The sequence below is a fragment of the Carya illinoinensis genome, chromosome 9 (genome assembly GCF_018687715.1).
Source record: "Carya illinoinensis cultivar Pawnee chromosome 9, C.illinoinensisPawnee_v1, whole genome shotgun sequence".
NCBI lineage: Eukaryota > Viridiplantae > Streptophyta > Magnoliopsida > Fagales > Juglandaceae > Carya > Carya illinoinensis.
In genome coordinates, this window is record NC_056760.1 from 4,479,633 (window position 1) to 4,499,244 (window position 19,612).

Here is a 19,612-nt window from a genome sequence, read left to right on the forward strand (position 1 = left end):
TGTGAATTGTGTGCTGTGGATTCGGAACTGTGCATATGCTTCAATTTGAAATGTTGATTGTTTGTTGGATTTAATTTATGTAATAAGGGTGAATTTCGAATCCTTCTATACGGTATTGTTTAGATGTTGATTAGTGCACATAGTTATTTTGTCTTAATGCAGAGGTCCACATATTTGGTTAGAGGCAAATTTAGAATGGTTGATTTTCACCAGTCATTCCACTACGTATCATGCGAGAATTGTAACAAGGCAACTGGCTATGACCTCGGTGAAAACTTCATATGTTATAGTTGCAAGAATGCAGCAATTGCACGGGCAAGGTAAACATTTTCCTCATATTTTGAAATTAAAAATTTTTACATGGTAGTTAGAACATTTTATTTGCTGATATCAACGAATGATAATTTATTTATTGCTGTCAGGTGTCGAGTTTATTTAGATGTGTATGATGATACCACATCGACACCCGTTGTTATTTTTGGATCTTTGGCAGAGAAAATTTTGGGATGCACAGCTGTTGATCTTATAGACCGTACAGACGAGGTAAAATCTATACATTTAAATACGTTTAAAAATTTTGATACATTATCTTTTTATATATTTTTTCATTGTTACAGGAACATCTGCCTTATATTGAAAACATTGCAAACAACATTGAAAATAATGAGTGGATCATAGTCTTGGGCGCGCAGATGAATGAATCTGGGAGGTTACGCCAAAACAAACTTACTGTATTATCTGTTAATAACGTCCCAGGAACAGCAGAATGAGTTTCCAGACTTCTCTTCTGAAACTTTTGACTATTGTAATATATAAGTACAGGGTACTCATGTATAGTTGTAGTTATGTTTATTAGAGTGCTGTATTATAGCAATGAATATTTTGCAAACAATATATATAATGTTTATTTTGAAGAGGAAGAAAATTGTTAAAATATAGATAAAATTCTGTCTATTTATAGCTAAATTGAAAAATTTTTAAATTATTATACTTAAGAAAAATATCGACTGGACACACATGCATCGCACGTGTTGCTTTACTAGTATATATATATATATATACCACTACTAGATCGATCCCTTACGGGCCTTACGAGGATGGACTGGACCGACATTTTGGAGAGGACGGGTCATCTTTCTGGGTCTCAGACTGTAAAACCGCGCACAGCTCAGATTATAAACTAATTATTATTATTATTATTAATTGTAAAATCCAATCACAGCATAGTCTGATCCCTCCCATTCTTTCCGGCTCCCGGCCTCCTTCGTTCTCTCACTGTGTATATGTGCGAGTGATACAGTACCATTACCGGTGCCGAAGAAATGGCTGTCTTGCTATCCACAGTTAAACTTCCCTCGATCACGTCCCAGCTGAGCTCGAAGAGTTTCAGCAGCAGCATCATACGAGAGCAACCAATTACAGATAGTCGTTTTTTAATAGGTAAAATTCTCTCTCTCTCTCTCTCTCTCTCTCTCTCTCCGTTTTCCTTCACTTTCTCCTACTCTCCTCTACTTTAACTTATACCCTTACCTCTTTCCTAAATCGTTATCTTTTTCATCAGGTTTGAGTATGGGGACAAACACAATACAGACCAAGAAAGTTTCGTTTATCAATCTAGCAGTAAAGCATAACCAAACAAGTATTGAAACAACTCAGAAAGTTAGTGGGAAAATTACGCTAAAAAAAGGCGGCAGGAACCCGGTGTTGAGCGAGGGAAGAGACGAGGATGAGAACTACGGGCCTATCTGTCCTGGTTGTGGAGTCTTTATGCAAGATAAGGACCCAAACCTTCCTGGGTTCTATAAAAGAAGGCGTGTGGCAGGAACAGAATTGTCAGGGGGTGACGAGGGTACGGTGAGTGAGTTCATTGCTTTGGATAATGAACATGAAGAAGAAGAAGAAGAGGGCTTTTTTAATGGCATTGAGGGTGAATTTGAGGTGAGTGATGAGGGAGAAGGTGATTTTGGAACGGCGGATGAGTTTGATTGGGATTCCGATGAGTGGGAAGCTAAGTTAAACGAGGAAGAGGATAAGTCGGATCTGGATGGATTTGCTCCGGCGGGGCTCGGTTATGGTAATATTAACGAGGATACAATCGAAAAGACAAAGAAGAAGAAGGTGTCAAAAGCGGAGAAGAAGAGGATGGCTAGGGAGGTTCATAAAGAGAAAGAAGAGGTTACAGTGTGTGCTCGGTGTCATTCATTGAGGAATTATGGACAAGTGAAGAACCAAACGGCCGAAAACTTGATACCCGATTTTGATTTTGATAGATTGATTGCTACCCGGCTGATGAAACCCACTGGGAATGGCAATGCTACTATAGTGGTTATGGTTGTTGATTGTGTTGATTTTGATGGCTCTTTCCCTAAACGGGCGGCAAAATCATTGTTTAAGGCATTGGAAGGAGCCAAAGACGACCTCAAACTTAGCAAAAAGCCACCAAAACTTGTTCTTGTGGCTACGAAGGTTGATCTTCTTCCATCGCAAATTTCACCTGCCAGGTTAGATAGATGGGTTCGGCATCGTGCTAGGGCTGGAGGTGCACCCAAGCTAAGCGGCGTTTATTTGGTTAGTTCCCTTAAGGACATGGGTGTGAGGAATCTTTTGTCCTTCATTAAGAATTTGGCTGGTCCTCGAGGTAATGTGTGGGTAATTGGGGCTCAGAATGCAGGCAAGTCTACTCTAGTCAATGCGTTGGCAAAGAAAGAAGGTGCAAAAGTTATAAAGCTCACGGAAGCTCCAGTCCCTGGAACAACTCTCGGCATTTTGAGAATTGGGGGGATTTTATCAGCCAAGGCTAAGATGTTTGACACACCAGGGCTTCTACATCCATATTTAATGTCCATGCGATTGGACCGGGAGGAGCAGAAAATGGTTGAAATAAGGAAGCAGCTACAACCCCGGACTTATAGAATGAAGGCAAGCTCTTTGTTACAGTAGCCGTAAATGTTCTGACATACACCTTCATATATGGGCTTTTATTTTTAGATATGTTCTGATATACTATATGCATATTTCAACTAAGTACTTGTAGCGGACTAGTGGATGAAACTTCTTGGAAGTGAAACAAATCGTTGAATGTTAAGAATCTGACATTTGACTGTACATTTTTCAGTTGATATCCAAATGAGTTCAAATTAGAATCAACTTATCATTGGATAAGCGTAAACTTAACCCATTTAGATCCCTGTTGTTTTAATACTTATTAAAAAAAATATAAGTGTTAGGTCTACACACATAAATCTTACACAAGGAAGTTTATAAGTTGACGTGATTTAATATAATACATTAGATCTACTTTACAATAAAAAGAGCTTTGCAGTCGGATGGATCACATTAAACCACGTCGGTGTGTAAACTTCTTTGTGTAAGATATGTGTGTAGATCAAACATTTCTCTAAAAAAAATACTCCTGTTATTTAATATCATTGTTAAATATTAGGCTGTGATCACCATTTGTAATTCAAGCGGGAAGCTAGAATCAGAATTCATCCCATCAGATTCTGATGTGCGATTGTCTAGTAATACATGAATCCTAAAACCAACCGGAGGCATATCAGGGGGAAAAACATATTTCAGAGAAGCAAGGGAGAAGATAGATATTACATGTTGATGGTGGATATTCGTTTCTCTCCTTTCTCCTAGTATGTACATTGCTTCGAATGCTTTAACTATATTGAATGAGTTCCTATTGTACCACAGTTGAATGAGGTGTTGGAAAACTCCATTTGTGTTTAAGGTGGATGGGATCCATTTATCTTTGTGTACTGTCAGCTTTATTATCAATTAGTGTAGAATGTACAATGTCTATTGAACATAATAATTATATCAAAGTTATGATGCTATTGGATCTAATTGTCTTGGCATATTTAATATTTGCAGGCTGGCCAAGCCATACATGTTGGTGGTCTTACGAGGCTAGATCTTACTCAAGCTTCTGTGGAAACGATTTATGTCACAATTTGGGTTTCTCCAAATATTTCTCTACACTTTGGAAAGATAGAAAACTCAGATGAGATTTGGAGAAACCATGTCGGTGTTCGGTTGCAGGTAAAAATTTTTATCCAAAGGATACAACAACTAGCAGTATGACACATATGGTGCGGCATATAGTTTCCCAAGCATTATATGGCCCTGGTCTCCACTACAGAACCAACTTTGACAATTAAGCTTAGACCTTTATCACAAATGATAATTCTAAAACAGTTGTCTGAATTGTCTGTCTTGGCTCATCAAATGATGGCAGGCCATTTCACAGCACTTATGCAAGAAAAATCACAAACCATCTATTCTACAGCTTGGGAAAAATCACAAGCTATCTATTCTACGCTTGCCTTGTTTTATGTACTACCTTTTTTTTCCCAAACTCTAGTCTCCTTGAAAGGTTATCTAGAGGCAAGTACATCTTAAAATATTGACATGCATTTGTGCCTGCAATGAAACTTGGCTGTGTAAATATTTTTTGTCTGTTTTTATCAGTTTCCTTTTCGCTGTTAATGGTGAAAAATTACTTTGGGGATCTTATGGATAAAGCATTATTTTCCTTGGGGAAGAGGGACGAGTTGGCAGTTCTTTTTAGGTGATGGATTTTCACTTTGAGTGCCTTGGAAAACGAACTTCAATTCCTTTCTCTAGACATTTTTTTCCAAAAAATTTGAGTGCTGTTCTTATAGTTTGTATTGTCCGTATAACTTTATTTGGCCTTTTCTGGTCTCAGCCTCCCATCGGCATGGAACATGCTTCTGAATTAGGTGAATGGGAAGAGAGAGAAGTCAAAGTGTCCGGAAGAAGTTGGGATGTGAATAGTATTGACATTGCAGTGGCTGGTTTAGGATGGTTCTCTTTTGGTCTTAAAGGGGAAGCAACCTTGACTTTGTGGACATATGATGGCATTGAAATAACCCTAAGAGAACCTTTGGTTCTTGACCGAGCACCATTTCTTGAGAAGCCTGGGTTTTGGCTGCCAAAGGCGGTAACTGATGGTGCTTACAGCCAAACCAAAGTTCAGGTTCATAAAAAGAAAAGGCTTCGAGAAGTGAGTTCAGATTTCCTTTCGGATGCATCTGTTTGAAGAGAAAGAGAGAGAGATAAAGAAAAGCACAGTTGCTATGATACCTTTCCAGTCAGTAACATAATCAAACTCCAGGCTTCCAAAATCTAGGCCAACGTTTTGATTAGGAAAAAAACTTCTCTAGGCTTCCATTTTTCCAGGTTATCGAGCATCCAGCTTTTTTGTCAGATGGGTTGCAAGTATGTAATGTTTACCATATTCATAGTAGCAGTCTAAATGGTGCTCTTGTTAAACTGATGGACAGTGAAATCAAGTGTATTTTAGATCAGTTTAACAATCATCGTTTTATAATTTTCTGGCGTTCGTGAAATGATTGATAGGTTGGTGAAAAATAACAAATCAATAATTTGATGAATAGACAATTATGATGAATAGACAATAGTATTTCTTCTTGGCAGATGTAATGTGAATCTGCTCGGGAAAAAAAGATCGCGCAGAGAGCATTAGTCTTTGCTTCATATGAGATACATGCAATGTGTATTAATTTTTTCCCGACTGATTTTCTCGAGAGAAATAAGTCACTTGTCCATTTTGAATGGAGAATCATGCAAGTATGTAACTCATCCACAACCTAAAAGGTAATCGTACTATAATAGACAACCCATCAGATCCCCAGCTCATTCAAATAAAGGAATCTGATTCCGGGCACTTAGATTTGAAAAGATTTCTTGGGAATCCAGAATTCTAGAATTGTTTTTAGTGAGAATCGGAATTCATTTGTTTGAAGTTCCTCATATTTATATACAAGCATCATATTCATGCACAGCATCAATGCATCATTCAGTTAGATGGTGGTATATGACCGTGTAGATGGCACGAATCCAACACTTTTTGCAAGTTTGCAACAGTTCAAATTAGGTTCGATCCATCCATGTGGATTGTTAGGAGCAAAAATTACTTTGAGAATTCAAACACAAGAATTGAAGAGCAGCAGGAAATAAAGCTTCGTTTCGTGATAAACATAACCTCATTTTTTCTTCTTTCGTTACAATTTTTACATTTTTTTTTTTTCACATTTTCTATTCCAAGGGAATTGTTGGTAAGCTGACAGTAAACCGTACAAAGAAACGAGAACGAACAAGGATGGATGAAAGAGTTGCAACCTTGCTCTATACAGGAGCTGCAGAAAGCGAAATGCTAAGCATTACTTTGCTTGGGTACTACTACATAAAGAGCTACAAGAAACTAAAGTCACATCAAGCTTGCTCCCTTTCAACGAGGCTGCTGGATGCGTCGGGGGCTGCATTTTGGGTTCACGTACTTGGCTGGCTTCTCTGAATACTTTGAACGTTGAACTGGGGACTTGGGACCTCTTTCATCCAAAGATTTCAGACTTTTCACCAGTGCCTCAGCATTCATTCCAAAGCCTATCATTCCAAATCAAATATGGTGAGAAAAGTCAATCAAATGCTCCAACAGGGTTTCTGAATATTACAACTAGTTTCAAGAGTTATGCTACAGTTTTTATTTGTGCACCTTTCTGTTCAGAAGATTGGATAAACTCCTCGTACTGAGTTTCCATATTCGAAAAATCTTCCCCATCATCAAATTCAAAAGTCTCCGGTAGCAAATCAACTAAATTGATGCCATCAAAATCATCATCAGCATTGTCATAGAAACCATCCTCACCCTGATGCTGGCTGAGCCAATAGTCACGGTACCATGTTGAGGTTGTGACCAGCTGCCACCATTCCGGTGAGAAATCCTCCACTTGGCGGAAAGCAGCAGGTATGAAAAGAGGGGCGTTAGGGTTCAATGTTGACCTTCCTCCTGAAACCATTGCCATCTTTTTCAATCACCTCCAAGCGTTGGTTCCTTTACCTGTACTTCAAAGCCAGCGGAACATTGGCATAAATAACATCAAGAACCAGGGTCCATGACCAGAAAATAAAGCACTACAGGACTCAAACCCTGCCTATCCTAAATATGAACGCAACTTTTATTTGCAGCTGTTCCTAACTAAAATCTCATATGCTTATTCGGGTAACAACTCATCACGTACTGAAACCATTTTCCCCAAAACTGAAATCACCAAAAGTTAAGAAATAATTCCCGAGGAAGCACAAAATCGATTCAATAGCAAATCAGATGAAAAGTTACAATTTTCAATATCAAATTGCATTCGCATCGAAGTTCGGAAAATCATCAGCCTAATAAGTTTTAAGATCTATAGAATATCAAAGATAACCAAATTTAACGTAGCCGACGGCCGTTGATCAGATAGTGTTCAAAAGCCACAATCTTTCCATCAGATCACTGATCAAGACGAAACAGAACACCAGAAATGGAAATATATTTATCTTCACAACATATTCGAAATTAGAAGGCCGAAAACTCAGCCAGGCCGAGAAAAAGAAATCAGTCATATCCGCAATTAAATTATCCAACTAAAATTTCCGATTTACTAAATCGATCCAACCCGTCAAGGTTATGAAGGTTCGTTTAGTCTCTGATGAAAAGCGGCGATATTGAAACAAACAAAAAGGCAAAAGAGAGGAAGCTACAATTTCCAATTTTCCTTTATTTTCCTTTGCTTCTCAGAAACCAAACAGATCGTCAAAAAGTTCCGTCACATCTTTCTATTAAGAACACATAAAATACGCGTATTTCTTCGCGCAGAACGAATAGAAACTGAAGGAGATCATTTTTACTATTACCTTCAGACCGAAGAAAATATCTCTATCCCTCCCTTATCTTTCTAGAATTGAAGATTTGGTCGTCCAGCTAGCAAAACGTGCGACGCGTGAGCAATGAGATGAAGATAGAGATGCGGCTCTTATATAGGGCGGGAGGTCCAAGCCTCGTTGGCTCGGAGTTAAGCATTTGAGGTTCGGGTGATCCGAGCCAGCCCACTAATATGCACTATACGGCCTTTCCTCGTAAGAAGCCAGTCATCGTTTGCCACGTGGGTATTATTCATTATTGCCTTTGACCGAATGCAGTTTCGTTTATACAGCTCTTTACAATTATACAAAAAATTAATTAAAAGAGAAAATGTTCTCTATATGGATTACTTAACAGACGTCTACGTGCTGATGTGTTATTAATATTAGATGTTATTAGTTTTGTAAGTATCTTTTATTTAAAAATAAAAAAAATAAAATTTATTATTAAAAAATTAATTTTTACATTTATTTTATTTATAAAAAAAAAGTGTCATATCTTGAACATTTAATAAAACTATAAAATAAGATATATTTAAGAAAAAATTCAGGTGACGTGGTTGGATAATTAAACAAACAGTATACGTGTCACTTTTAAACATAAATCCATATTTTAAATATATATTTTTTTTTAAATAAAGGATGCGGGCCCAAAGCATGTGAATTATACTGACTTTTGTGAGAATCGACGAGTAAAGAAAAATGATTTAATAAAATCAATGATCAATATAATATCGCCAAATAGAGGGATGTTATCATTATAGGTTTGGTGGGCCAGCTCTTAGGTGGTGAATAGGTCTGATATTACGCATAAATCACATGGTGTGTTGGTGGTCGGTGGGGTTAGATATAGATAATTTAGGAGCATTGAATGATGATTCCACGTTATATATAAAGATATTGATAATATCCTGCCTTCCAAAAACCATACATCCCCCTAATCATACTTACCCCTCTTAATCATACTTTGAGTCTATACATGGGACCCACTTTCACATCATTTTTATTTTCACCGATATCAAGGATTAATTTAAAAAAATTTAATATATACAGTATTTTTTATATATTTTATTAATAAAATTTATCAAAATAATTATTTTATATTAAAAAAATAACGTAATATATCATATTAATAAAATGCGTAAAAATATCTATACATAGATTTTTATAATAAAAAATATTAAAATATCATAATTATGTGTAAAAATAACATTTTTTGCTTCATTTATTATTTATTGTGTTTTTTATGTCATTAATATATTTTCAGAATCTTAATTTTGCAAATTTCAGACAGATTCTTTATAAATAAAAAAATGTTGATTTTTTATAATTTTTTTAGTGATAAAATTCATTTTTATAAATATAAAATATATGTGCGAGACATAGTTACAAAACAATGAACTTTTCTTTTAAGGTTTGTTGGGAAGTCCTAGTTGACCTAATTGGACAGATGTGATGTGTATCAATGAGGGTGAACTTGTAATCACATGCCACGAAATTACCAGGAAACGACCAAATTGGATGAATGTTAACAAATAATATAAGAAGAGCATATATTCCAAGCAATAACCATTTCTATTCGGAGTTGTTTTCCTTGTATTTACTCAAACATACAAAAATAAGAACTAAATACGACATAACTTTCCCAGAAACCCCAAGGGAATATCTTGGAACACTACCGAGTACCGACCCAAAGTTTCAAATACGCAACTCCATGTGGCCGTTGCCTTAGCTTCACCCTTAATACTTTTGTTTTGTACTTTGGGTATGCATGGGTGGCTTTCTATGATGTGGAGATGCAAGTTGGTGAAATTCCCAGTCGGACACCACGATCGAACAATCATGGATGTATATATATATATATATATTACGAATACTACTACTCTGAAATGTGACGTTACCAATTTTGTTGGCATCGAAAATGCCACATCCATCTGGGTGATGACACAAGAGGCCTGATTTTTGGAGACTTTTGGATTTTGTGGCCAACAAACTGTTCATGTTGGGTATCTTTTCGGCTCATCAAAGCATATTATGGGAGATGGAGCTAAATGATATGTCCAGTATGAAACGATAAGGCCATAATTCTTTATGGCTTGCTCAGTTGCCCCTGCTGTCCATTTTAAAAAGAGAAATACTCTTTACAGTCGGGAGATACAGTCGGTGTGTAGTCGATTGTAAAAAAAAAATTAATACGGGACTTACATGAAAAAAAAATTATTTTTATAACTTTTTATAATTCATGTAGGTCCTCTTGAATATAAAAAAATTTTTTATAATTTTTTTTTATTCATTCTGTACAGCCGACTGCACTCCAACTACATGTGACGACTGTATGTAGCAAAGCTGTTTTAAAAAAGGCGCCCCTCCTCACAAATAATACTGGAAGGAGTGCCTTATCCCTCTAGATAATGGGCTGGTTTGGATTCAGATTTTTGATAAAATGGGGTGAAATAATTTTAAATAAAAGATTATTATTATTTTAAAATTTTAAAAATTTAAAATTAAGATTTGAAAAAATTAAATTATTTATAATTTTTTAAATAATAAAATGAGATAAAAATACTTTTTAAATATAAACAGGATCATAATCATGAGTTACGTAAATGTTAGGGATATAATTACGAATAATGTTAGATATTATATTTTTATTTAAATCATATATATTTATTTATTAATTTAAAAATAACTAAATATATGACTATCATTAATTATATAACTGTAACTAAATTTCTTTATTAATTTTCATTTTGTTCTCTTCTTACTATTTTCTACATTATTTTTTTATGATTTTTTCATTATTCTTATTTCAAATTTTTAATGGTAGATTCACTGTTCTTCAATTGTAATGGATGTATACGTGTCATACTCTCGAAATCATCACCATCAAATATTTTAAAATTAATCTTGGACAATTCATTTCCATCGACTCGTGATCGTCCCGGGCTATCAAGCACAGCCTCTATCACTCATGGCAGACTGGCAGTCGTGCACTGCATACTTTTTTTTTTTGCACTTGTTTTATCTCTTAATTTTTGGACGAATTTTAAGAGAAAAATATTTTAACTACAAAAAATTATATAAAAATAAATTTATAAATTAATATAATTTAATATGATACGTCAAATTGTAAAATTATTTTTATTATTAAATATATCTAATAAATTTTATTAAATTATATTAATTTATAAATTTATTTTATATAATCTATGTTTCTGTATTAGCTCTCATCTTAAAACTTTTGATAGGTTGTTGTCGGACCACATTTAACCGCCACTATACCACCACTTTGGTTAGTGTGGGTGGCCATGCCTCAAGACAGATGCACGTGGGGACCATGTTCCTCTATTTTCTGCAATTTTCTTAGGTGTGGTTGTAAGTGACATGACTCATTATTCTAATATGAATATGATGTCAAATTAGGAGGTTTGTGTTTGATATAAATTGATTTAGGTTAAAATGGATTTATTTCTTAAGACATGACTCAACTCGTTATTTAAATGGGCTGTATTAAGATTTGAAGATTTGACCCTTTTAACTTAACAAATTGGATTTGGATTGTCCCATATAATCGAATATTCATCATTTAATAGATAATGCTAAGGTGATTATCAAATGTACATATTAGTACAAATGAATTTTTTAATCATTTTTTAAATATTCTTAACCATTAATAAATAAATAAAAAATATAAATTCACTATTAATCACTTTATAAAAAATAAAAAAATATGAATAGACATATTTAATAGTCACATTATTATTTTCATTCTATTAAACAAAACGGAGATGCATAAGCAGATAAGTTTCAAGGGTTTTCGGCCCAATTTGACGTTAGCGTCATTGTAAAAGGCTTTAGTTTGGGCCTAGTCAACATTAGCTATTAGCTACCCCGTTGCCGGTTGCGTTCAAAAGTTCAAAAAAATAAACAGAGGAGAGGCCTTGAGAAATATATAAAGCCGAAACAGAACAGAGATTAGTTCAGGCCATACCCATTGAATGAGCTTGAGAAATAGGCTCCAAAGTCCAAACCTCATTGAATAAGCCGAAACACCACAGCCTAAGCACCAACCGCCCATAAAACAAAAGAGAAAAAAGAAAAAAGATTAAAAAAAAAAAAAACCCGCATTGTACCGATAATATAAATGTACCTTAAAAAAAAAATTCAAATATTTTAAAACATTTTAAAAAATTTTTAAAATATATATAAATTTATTAATAGTCTATTTCTTAATGATTAAGTAAAAAACACAATACCACTGAGGGTAGTGGCTCAATAGTCTATGAGATTGGTGGTGGGTACTATGTCTTGAGGTCGAATCCCATAATGAGAAGTGCTTAGGATTATTAGTGACCCATTAGTTCATGGATTATTGATGTCCTCGTAGGACTAGATCAGGCTATGGCTCAAGTTTAATTTGTAGGGAGCAATTGAGATTCTCGCTGCTATGACCCCTCCTATCTGATTCTTCAATAGATTAAGTGCTATTATGATCACGTTATAGTATAAAAACTATCTCTAATCACACCCTCCAACCCTTCTTAAGAAAAAGATAAAAGTAAAAAACACAGTATCAATCAAAATAGGGCATCATTATCGGTCCCATCATTTTCTAAAAACAAAAGCCAAAGTCAGGCCATACCTAAAAAGCTCTCCGCCATAATGAAATGCTGTTTCTTCCTGGAAAAGTGAAAGTTATGGAGTGCGTTTGTTTCTCATGCATGTCTGGCATAAGTTTCAACTTTCATCGATGCGATAGATGCTTGCTATGGCTACTTGACTATCTATCATCTATACCCTCGAGTCCTTAACGACACAAAACGCGAATTAATTGGATATTAGCGTCGTAATTAAAGTTGGAGCATTGCAATTCATGTCTATTTTATTGGCATCTCGAGTCTACCAATAAGGCTCGAATTAACTCTTCATAACTCATGACCTTGATCGGTATTTAAAAAAGTTCAAATAATTAAATTATTTTTATTTATGGGCTTTCCTTTATGGGGTTCATATCTACAATTAATATATCTCTTTATTTTTAAACTATTAATTAATGCTCATAATATCATTTAGGTATTTTTTTTTCTTTTATCTCTTAACTTTTCTTTAGGAGTTTATTTTTTCAAATATATGTCTTTGTTGTTATCTGTTGACTATCCGAATAGTGTTACATATTCAAATAAGTTATGAAGTAATAAAGAATAATGTTAAATCCACTTTAGCATATATATTTACAAATAAGTCCGCAACATAATATATACAAATTGACGTGAATTAATTATTTCATTTGATTTACTCTATAATTAAAGAGTTTTGTTGATTATAAAAATAATTTTATAATACGACGTATTGTATTATACAAAATCTATGTCAATGTAAGCTTTCTTTTATAGTTGTCAAGATCATTTAAACTAGATGACATTAAGGCTGTATACAGATGAGTTTGGCGTTAGTTTTGGTGCCAAACTGAGACATCACCGACGTTTGTCACGAGTCTATTAAATTGGGCGAAAATGTGGGTTTGAAGAGAGAAAATCGATTATATCAATCTCGATGTGCGTTGGTGCGGTCTTCAGTCTATCGTCGACGTCTTTTGTAAATGAGGAGGAACTGAAAAATAATGGAGCATTTTATTTCACAAACCATGCATTTCTCTTTTTTATTTTTTCACTCTAAATGCAAATTGAAATGTTAAATCCTAATTTATTCATATGATAAAGTTATTGCTCTCTATATTCTTAAATCTGATTCCTTTTTACAATCAAGGGAATTCTTAAAAAAAGCTTCCTTCTTTATAATCAGGGGTGGTTCTTGAAAATTCCTTATTTATAATTAAGGAAATTCTCAAAAAAATAAATAAAAAAAATCCTTCGTTATAGTCAGGAAATCTCGATTAATTTGAACTAAAATAATCAATTATTTTTAGATTAAAAAAAAAAAAAAAAAAAGCCAAAGCAGGCAATTACAATTGAACAAAACGCAACGTTTATCTCGTCCCTGAAATTCTCGCCCACCCGCCCGCGAATCTGCTCGCTATGACGCTATTTGCTTCCAGATTTCCCGTCATGGCAGCCCTCTCCTCCGTTTGGTACTCTCTCTCTCTCTCTCTCACTGCACACGGCCAAAACAAACGCAGTTACGCATAGCTATCTTCGATTTGCCAAATCGAATTTCAACCTTTTCACTGCTTTGATCTGTCTCTTACAGGTTTAATTTTTTAACATTAAACAGGAAGGCACAATCATGAGGTAAAAATGAGAAGAAAGTGTAGGATTTGGTGGCCAAAGCAGCTGCAGCTGTCATCAAGTAAACCTCTATCTTCCAATTTCTTGTTCGGATGGTTTCTTTCTTCTTCTTCGGCTTCTCTTGACATTGTCGTAGCTTTCGCGAGCAGTGAAGTCCCTTCTTCACATAATCTGTCCGACCTTGAGGTATAGCACTCAAACGTTTAAATTATTCCCACGCATATGGAACACGTTACTCTCGATCACATGCAATTTTTGCTTTAGATTTATCGATTGGTTTTGATCTTTGTTCTTACATTGCGAAAGTGTAACTTAAAGAAACGCTACTATTTTCGTGTGCACCTACTACTGAGTGGCTTGCGGTTTTAGCAAAGGGCGCCCTCCCTCGTGGTTGGGTGGTCATACGAAAAAACTTATAGATCAATGTTGGCCATAAAATGCCAGATTACGTTTTAGAGTGACTGCTCAATTTATTTTTCCAACACTCGGCGATGTAAAGGTGTTCAAGGCGCTGGTGCCATGCATGTCATTCTCGTTTTAATGAACATTAATGGCGTGCTTTGATATATGGGGTTTGATTTACATGAATTGATATTTAGGTATGTAACATCTCCAGAATGAAATTTGCCTTTGTTCGGGGAACCATAACGAATTCAATCTTTTTAATTTTTAAGTTGGCTAGTTGAAACTTTTATTTTTGATTTTTTATCATGGCTAGTGAATTTACGGCCAGAACTGCTTTTTACCAGGGGATCCTACGCGAAACAAACGTGAACATGCCCCAGTTTCTACAGGAGAATTCAACACTCTCTATACTCGGTCAGCATGCTGTAGATCTTCACAGTACCGGCCTTTTGTTGAGCTCTGGAACAACAGAAGATCAAAGGAATTCCTCAACTTGTGGCAATGCTTGTCTGCTGAACAATAGAGGGACATTTAGACAAGACTATGGACGATGGACTTGTGGGTGCCACAAACTTGATGGATCACTAGAGCAATGTACACAAGCTTCTACCGGAAACTGTAATTGGATCCTGCTGGCATGTTACTCTCACGAACAGTTCGGTGAAGAAATTTATTGGATTCCTAAATTACATCACATTCACTGGAATGGACAAGTAGTGTTTCAGTCTGATATCCACGTATGTAAGTCATAACGGCTTCTACTGTATGCTTTCTCCCCCTCCTCGCCATTATTGTCATTGAATCTTTGTTGTTTGTTGTGATTTATCTCCTCTCTTTGCTTTGAACGATATAGGTAATATTCTATGAAACTCCCTCATATGGTGGTCACCATTTCTCACTGCATCTTTGGGATTCATCTGAGCGAGTGAAAGCTCCTTTGAAGAAACCCAAGTGGGTTGATGAGCTTCACCAAAAGCAGCCATTAGTTGACTTGGTAAAAAGATTTCAAGATTTCTTTTTGTGCATTTAGATCTTTTGCCTAGTTATCAATATGCATTTTCTATTATTTATGTACAGGATAAAGTAATTCTGGCAATTAACAGTGCTGCTGCCGCTAAAATATTTTTCGAGAGACATGTTGCTCCTGGGAGATCCTTTGCTCAGTTTTCCATTCTTTGCATGTATTCACTTCAGGACTCTAATCCTGCATCCCAACTTCATTCTTCTTCCATCCCACTTTGGTGTGCAATATTTGATGACTTATGTTGTGTCTTTTCAGGTTTATTACCTTCATGTGGCAAGTAATTGCAATATCCACAGCTTCACTGTCAACTTTGTTTTATGTCATTCTTCAGCTTCTCCATAGCCTTTTGAGCTATGGATCGCAATCATGGATTTATGTTACATCAGCAAAGATATTTGGGTCTACATGGATAATTACACGAATCCGCTGTTGTCAGATCTTGTATTGGCCAATCTTCCTTCAAGAAACTGGCCTGAGGTAAGATAAGGTTTTGGGAAGAATATTTGGGAAATGTTGATTTGTACTTTAGGTTTACTTGAGTCGATCATAAAAAACTTATAAATATGAACTTAATGTTATGTTTAAAACCATTTTGATTATCACTTGATTTCTGCCTTTCCCTTCATTGAATTTAAGTATATTAGTAAAACTTAGAGATTCTTTCCTCTTTGGCCCCACTTTTCCCATCCAGGTTGAAGCTGATGCTTAACTTGAGTATAAAAACCATATATAGTCTTAACCTTGTGTCTATATTTATCTCATCCTCTATTTGACTTACATCTGGCCTTTTACAATTAAGCAGATAGTATATTGAAATGTATGCCACCTTGGGGTGATAGTGGCCCAATATACTACCCGGGTTGTCATTTTAAGCCTACAAGTTCTTGAAGGAAATTTCTATGTTTTTCCTTCTTAATCTGGCTAATATTTTTTATTTTTCTTATTAGGTGTTCCTCTTGCACCGTATGTACTTGGGCTAGGCCTTTTTGCATTTTTAGATAAAATTTCTCAATTATTTAAAAATCAAGCTTATATTTTTCTTGTTTGTATTCATTGTTTGCAGTAGGTTCCTTTGTTTCTCAACTCATTAATTGGGGTTTTCAATTTGTAAGGTCTCTGTCATGCGTTGAATATGCGGAGAAAGCTGCATTACATAAGCATTCCATCTGGTCAAGTATAGCTCTCGATGTTCTCTTGGGAAACTTTATTGGTTTGGCACTGTTATACAATGCTGAATCTGCTTGCATGTGGATTATGAAGTTTGCCAATGACATTACGAACAAGTTGTTGCGGTTAGGTTGCGTTTGGTTAATGGGAGTCCCTGCAGGTTTCAAGTTAAACACAGAATTGGCGGGAGTTCTTGGCATGATTTCTCTCAATGCAATCCAAATATGGTCTACCCTCTGGGGCTTTGTGGGTTTCCTTTCCATTTATATCATTAAAGGACTTGCAATATCAGGAATTCTTTTTGGGATGACGATTCCTGCCGCTTTGATCATAGACATACTTTTACTATCAACTTTGCATGTGTCGTCACTTCATTGGTTGCTCTCACTAATATATTCGACACAGATACAGGCATTAGCAGCTTTATGGCGCCTTTTCAGGTAGCACCTTGTGACTCCATTTTCTTTGTTTCATTTTTACAACTCTCAAAAGGTTCAAAACCCCACCAGGCTATTGTAACAGGCATGAACTTCTACTAAATCAATTAGAAGCACTAAAAAGACCCAAACAAAGATAAAAAAAGGTTGGTTATTAAGTTTACTTGCAGATGAGGGGAAAAAGTTGTGATCCTTAAGTTAAAAAGAGGATTTTCTCCTCAGGATGAATTTAAAAATGCTCGAGTTCTTATATGGAAGTGCTAGATTTTTTTATCCTTATCAGATTTTAGAGAGGGTTGGTCATGGCTATGTGAGCATAATTTTGATCCTGTACATCTCTGGCCATCACATTTTTACAAGAGTGCTAACTTTAAGCGGTAATATTGTCCCAAAAGATGCAATTTTTGTTTCATATATCATTCAAGAGATCAAAAAAGAGTGGATGTCCAGTTGCTATATGTTGTGCGCTGGATTAGGCCTGCTTTGACATATTCCAAGAGAAATGCCTTTAAGGGATTTGCCATGAGTTTTTAATGAAAGAACAATACACTTATAACTTAGAAAGTTAAGAGGGTGACTATTGAAGATACTGGTATTGTGTATTTGGCTACATTTCAATAGTCTTTGGAGGCCGAGCTTCAATTCATGAAATATCTTTTTCTTTGCTTCATTGCTAGATTTAGAAGTCAAATGTTCACGAATTTTTCTAAATTGATCACCTCATATTTCAGTAGATAAATTTTCTTTTTTACCTTGTTGAAGTTGTTCATGCTATTGCTGATCCTTTTGCAGGGGTCGAAAGTGGAACCCTCTTCGTCAGAGATTAGATAGCTATGACTACACTGTGAAGCAGCATGTTGTTGGATCTCTTCTGTTTCCACTGCTCTTACTTCTATTACCAACAACTTCTGTTTTCTACATCTTCTTTAGTATTGTGAACACAACCATTAGCCTTATCTGTATATTGATCGAAGTCATTATCTCTGTTATTTATGCTACACCTTCTATCAAAATTTTCCTTTGGTTGGTGAGGCAAAGAAGATTCCCTTCTGGGATATGGTTTGAAATTGTATCTTGTCAGAGTAATCTAATTGATTCTTCATCTGAGAATCTTCAGAGGAATCAAAGTGGAGAGAAATCTAGCATTCTGGTTTCACTTCTCCACAGCAACTTCTTAAGTGTAGGTGAGGCCTTTGGCTATTTTTAGAGATGATTCGTAGGGATGAATCTTAACAAAGCCTCTCATTTCAACATCTTGGCTTTGCTAAAGAAACATACTTGCAGGCACGCTACATACACATACATGCATACAAGTTTATATTTTATGATTTTATCTCCCTCAAATATATTTTTGAAATATTGCGTCTCCCTCATACACAGCTATGAATGTGGTGTCTTTTGTGCTAATTATAACTGGATAATATATTTCAGGAGAACTGGTCTTGCCGCATTATGTAAACATATTTTCTGGGGTTTCTGGGTCTTTTGTAGTGAAATCAATTCGCGGTGTCCTGACTGGGAAAAGGTACGCCTCCTATGTCTATGTAGTATTCTTACCACTGATCTGTCATTTCATAGTTTTGAAGATTCGAACTTAGCTCCACTCTCTCTTGCACATTTATATTTCTTCCAGGGTCACGTATAGATTGGGTACTGCTCTTCCTTCAAGGTTGCCATGGATGTTCATCCCCTACAGAGAGTATTGGTATCGCTGCTATTATTCAATTCTTGGGTGCAGCAGAACATGACTGCCTGGTGTGCCATTTTGGCAAACCTTAAGCAATGAACATGCATCAGAAAGTGCGCAAAAGGTTCCTAACAATTCAATTTTATTCTCTTCATCCGGACTTTACCAAGAAAGATTACTATTTTTGGGGCGAACAGGTTGATAGCAGAACTTCACCGGCTCAATTCCACTTAATTTGATTAAAAATTTTCTCCACTTAATTTTCGCTGCTCCAGTTGCACTGTGAATTTTGTGGGCTCGCAGGTTTATCCATTCTTGATTTAATTCTTGGCTTGTTATAGGAATGAGTGAGTCGGAGAATATAGGATATTTTCTAGGTTGATTATGCATTTGTTGGAGCCTTTTTTGACTTATTTAGGATGTATACTAGACTGTTATAATACATTTAGGTTCCCTTCTCTAACATTTATCAGATATTGCTCTTGTAACCAAAACGTATTGCTGCGATTGCTCCTTCATAATTGCATCATATCATGATTCCATAACCAAGCAACTGCAAAGATTTATAATGATTCAATTACAGATAGAGTGTTCGAGTGCCCCCTTCCCCTCCCCTCTTCTCGTTTAAATTTGTTGGCAAAAAGGTGAAGGGGGAAGCCTAGAGTCCCTTATCTATAGACTATGTGGAGAGTCCCTCATAGAGACTTGAAAGCATGACTTTTCATCTACCAAGCCATGTAAAAGCAAGACTCTGTCACTAAGCCAATACCCTTAGGGGTCACAGCTTATTTATTTGGTCCACCAAACTCGTTAACTTTTTTACCTTTCAAGAACATTTGGCCTAGTCTAGTCATTCCAAACATTTCGAGGGAATAAATGGCTAGAAATATCTATTTCTATGGAGTTCCTCGAA

The 19,612-nt window shown here is 35.5% G+C and overlaps 4 protein-coding genes across 6 annotated transcripts; 3 read left to right on the forward strand and 1 right to left on the reverse strand.

Annotated features, from left to right (window-relative positions):
• The first annotated feature begins 39 nt into the window (after positions 1-39).
• Positions 40-901, forward strand: LOC122275791 (replication protein A 70 kDa DNA-binding subunit B-like). Its single transcript, XM_043085029.1, has 3 exons — positions 40-320; positions 423-543; positions 618-901. The coding sequence occupies exons 1-3, from the start codon at positions 124-126 to the stop codon at positions 768-770; spliced, it is 471 nt and encodes a 156-aa protein (XP_042940963.1). The 5' UTR covers positions 40-123; the 3' UTR covers positions 771-901.
• A 290-nt stretch (positions 902-1,191) lies between these two features.
• On the forward strand, positions 1,192-5,450 carry LOC122275789 (GTP-binding protein BRASSINAZOLE INSENSITIVE PALE GREEN 2, chloroplastic). Its single transcript, XM_043085027.1, has 4 exons — positions 1,192-1,440; positions 1,562-2,919; positions 3,883-4,050; positions 4,718-5,450. Exons 1-4 carry the CDS (start codon positions 1,323-1,325, stop codon positions 5,069-5,071), a joined length of 1,998 nt encoding a protein of 665 aa, XP_042940961.1. The 5' UTR covers positions 1,192-1,322; the 3' UTR covers positions 5,072-5,450.
• A 554-nt stretch (positions 5,451-6,004) lies between these two features.
• Positions 6,005-7,883, reverse strand: LOC122275792 (protein EARLY RESPONSIVE TO DEHYDRATION 15). Its single transcript, XM_043085030.1, has 3 exons — positions 7,729-7,883; positions 6,548-6,892; positions 6,005-6,438 (listed from the first exon to the last, which is right to left on the reverse strand). The coding sequence occupies exons 2-3, from the start codon at positions 6,855-6,857 to the stop codon at positions 6,284-6,286; spliced, it is 465 nt and encodes a 154-aa protein (XP_042940964.1). The 5' UTR covers positions 6,858-6,892; positions 7,729-7,883; the 3' UTR covers positions 6,005-6,283.
• Positions 7,884-13,665: 5,782 nt separating this feature from the next.
• Positions 13,666-19,244, forward strand: LOC122276385. Of its 3 annotated transcripts, none has more exons than XM_043086050.1 (10): positions 13,666-13,822; positions 13,966-14,165; positions 14,729-15,121; positions 15,238-15,378; positions 15,462-15,565; positions 15,664-15,885; positions 16,521-17,015; positions 17,805-18,196; positions 18,444-18,537; positions 18,646-19,244. In XM_043086050.1, the coding sequence occupies exons 2-10, from the start codon at positions 13,989-13,991 to the stop codon at positions 18,758-18,760; spliced, it is 2,133 nt and encodes a 710-aa protein (XP_042941984.1). In that variant the 5' UTR covers positions 13,666-13,822; positions 13,966-13,988; the 3' UTR covers positions 18,761-19,244. The 3 variants fall into 3 exon arrangements, with proteins under 3 accessions (XP_042941984.1, XP_042941983.1, XP_042941982.1); XM_043086049.1 differs by having other exon boundaries at positions 13,681-13,822; positions 13,942-14,165; XM_043086048.1 differs by having other exon boundaries at positions 13,755-13,869.
• Positions 19,245-19,612: the final 368 nt, after the last annotated feature.

Bases quoted from the DNA above. Each gene is read 5' to 3' on its own strand.
- LOC122275791 (XM_043085029.1), top strand. From the start codon at position 124: ATGTTGATTAGTGCACATAGTTATTTTGTCTTAATGCAGAGGTCCACA. The intron at 321-422 runs GTAAACATTTTC...TATTGCTGTCAG, and splicing joins GCAGCAATTGCACGGGCAAG to GTGTCGAGTTTATTTAGATG. The intron at 544-617 runs GTAAAATCTATA...TCATTGTTACAG, and splicing joins TTATAGACCGTACAGACGAG to GAACATCTGCCTTATATTGA.
- LOC122275789 (XM_043085027.1), top strand. From the start codon at position 1,323: ATGGCTGTCTTGCTATCCACAGTTAAACTTCCCTCGATCACGTCCCAG. The intron at 1,441-1,561 runs GTAAAATTCTCT...CTTTTTCATCAG, and splicing joins AGATAGTCGTTTTTTAATAG to GTTTGAGTATGGGGACAAAC. The intron at 4,051-4,717 runs GTAAAAATTTTT...TTCTGGTCTCAG, and splicing joins ATGTCGGTGTTCGGTTGCAG to CCTCCCATCGGCATGGAACA.
- LOC122275792 (XM_043085030.1), bottom strand. From the start codon at position 6,857: ATGGCAATGGTTTCAGGAGGAAGGTCAACATTGAACCCTAACGCCCCT. The intron at 6,439-6,547 runs GTGCACAAATAA...TTGGAATGATAG, and splicing joins CCAATCTTCTGAACAGAAAG to GCTTTGGAATGAATGCTGAG.
- LOC122276385 (XM_043086048.1), top strand. From the start codon at position 13,770: ATGACGCTATTTGCTTCCAGATTTCCCGTCATGGCAGCCCTCTCCTCC. The intron at 15,122-15,237 runs GTATGTAAGTCA...TGAACGATATAG, and splicing joins TGTTTCAGTCTGATATCCAC to GTAATATTCTATGAAACTCC. The intron at 17,016-17,804 runs GTAGCACCTTGT...ATCCTTTTGCAG, and splicing joins GCTTTATGGCGCCTTTTCAG to GGGTCGAAAGTGGAACCCTC.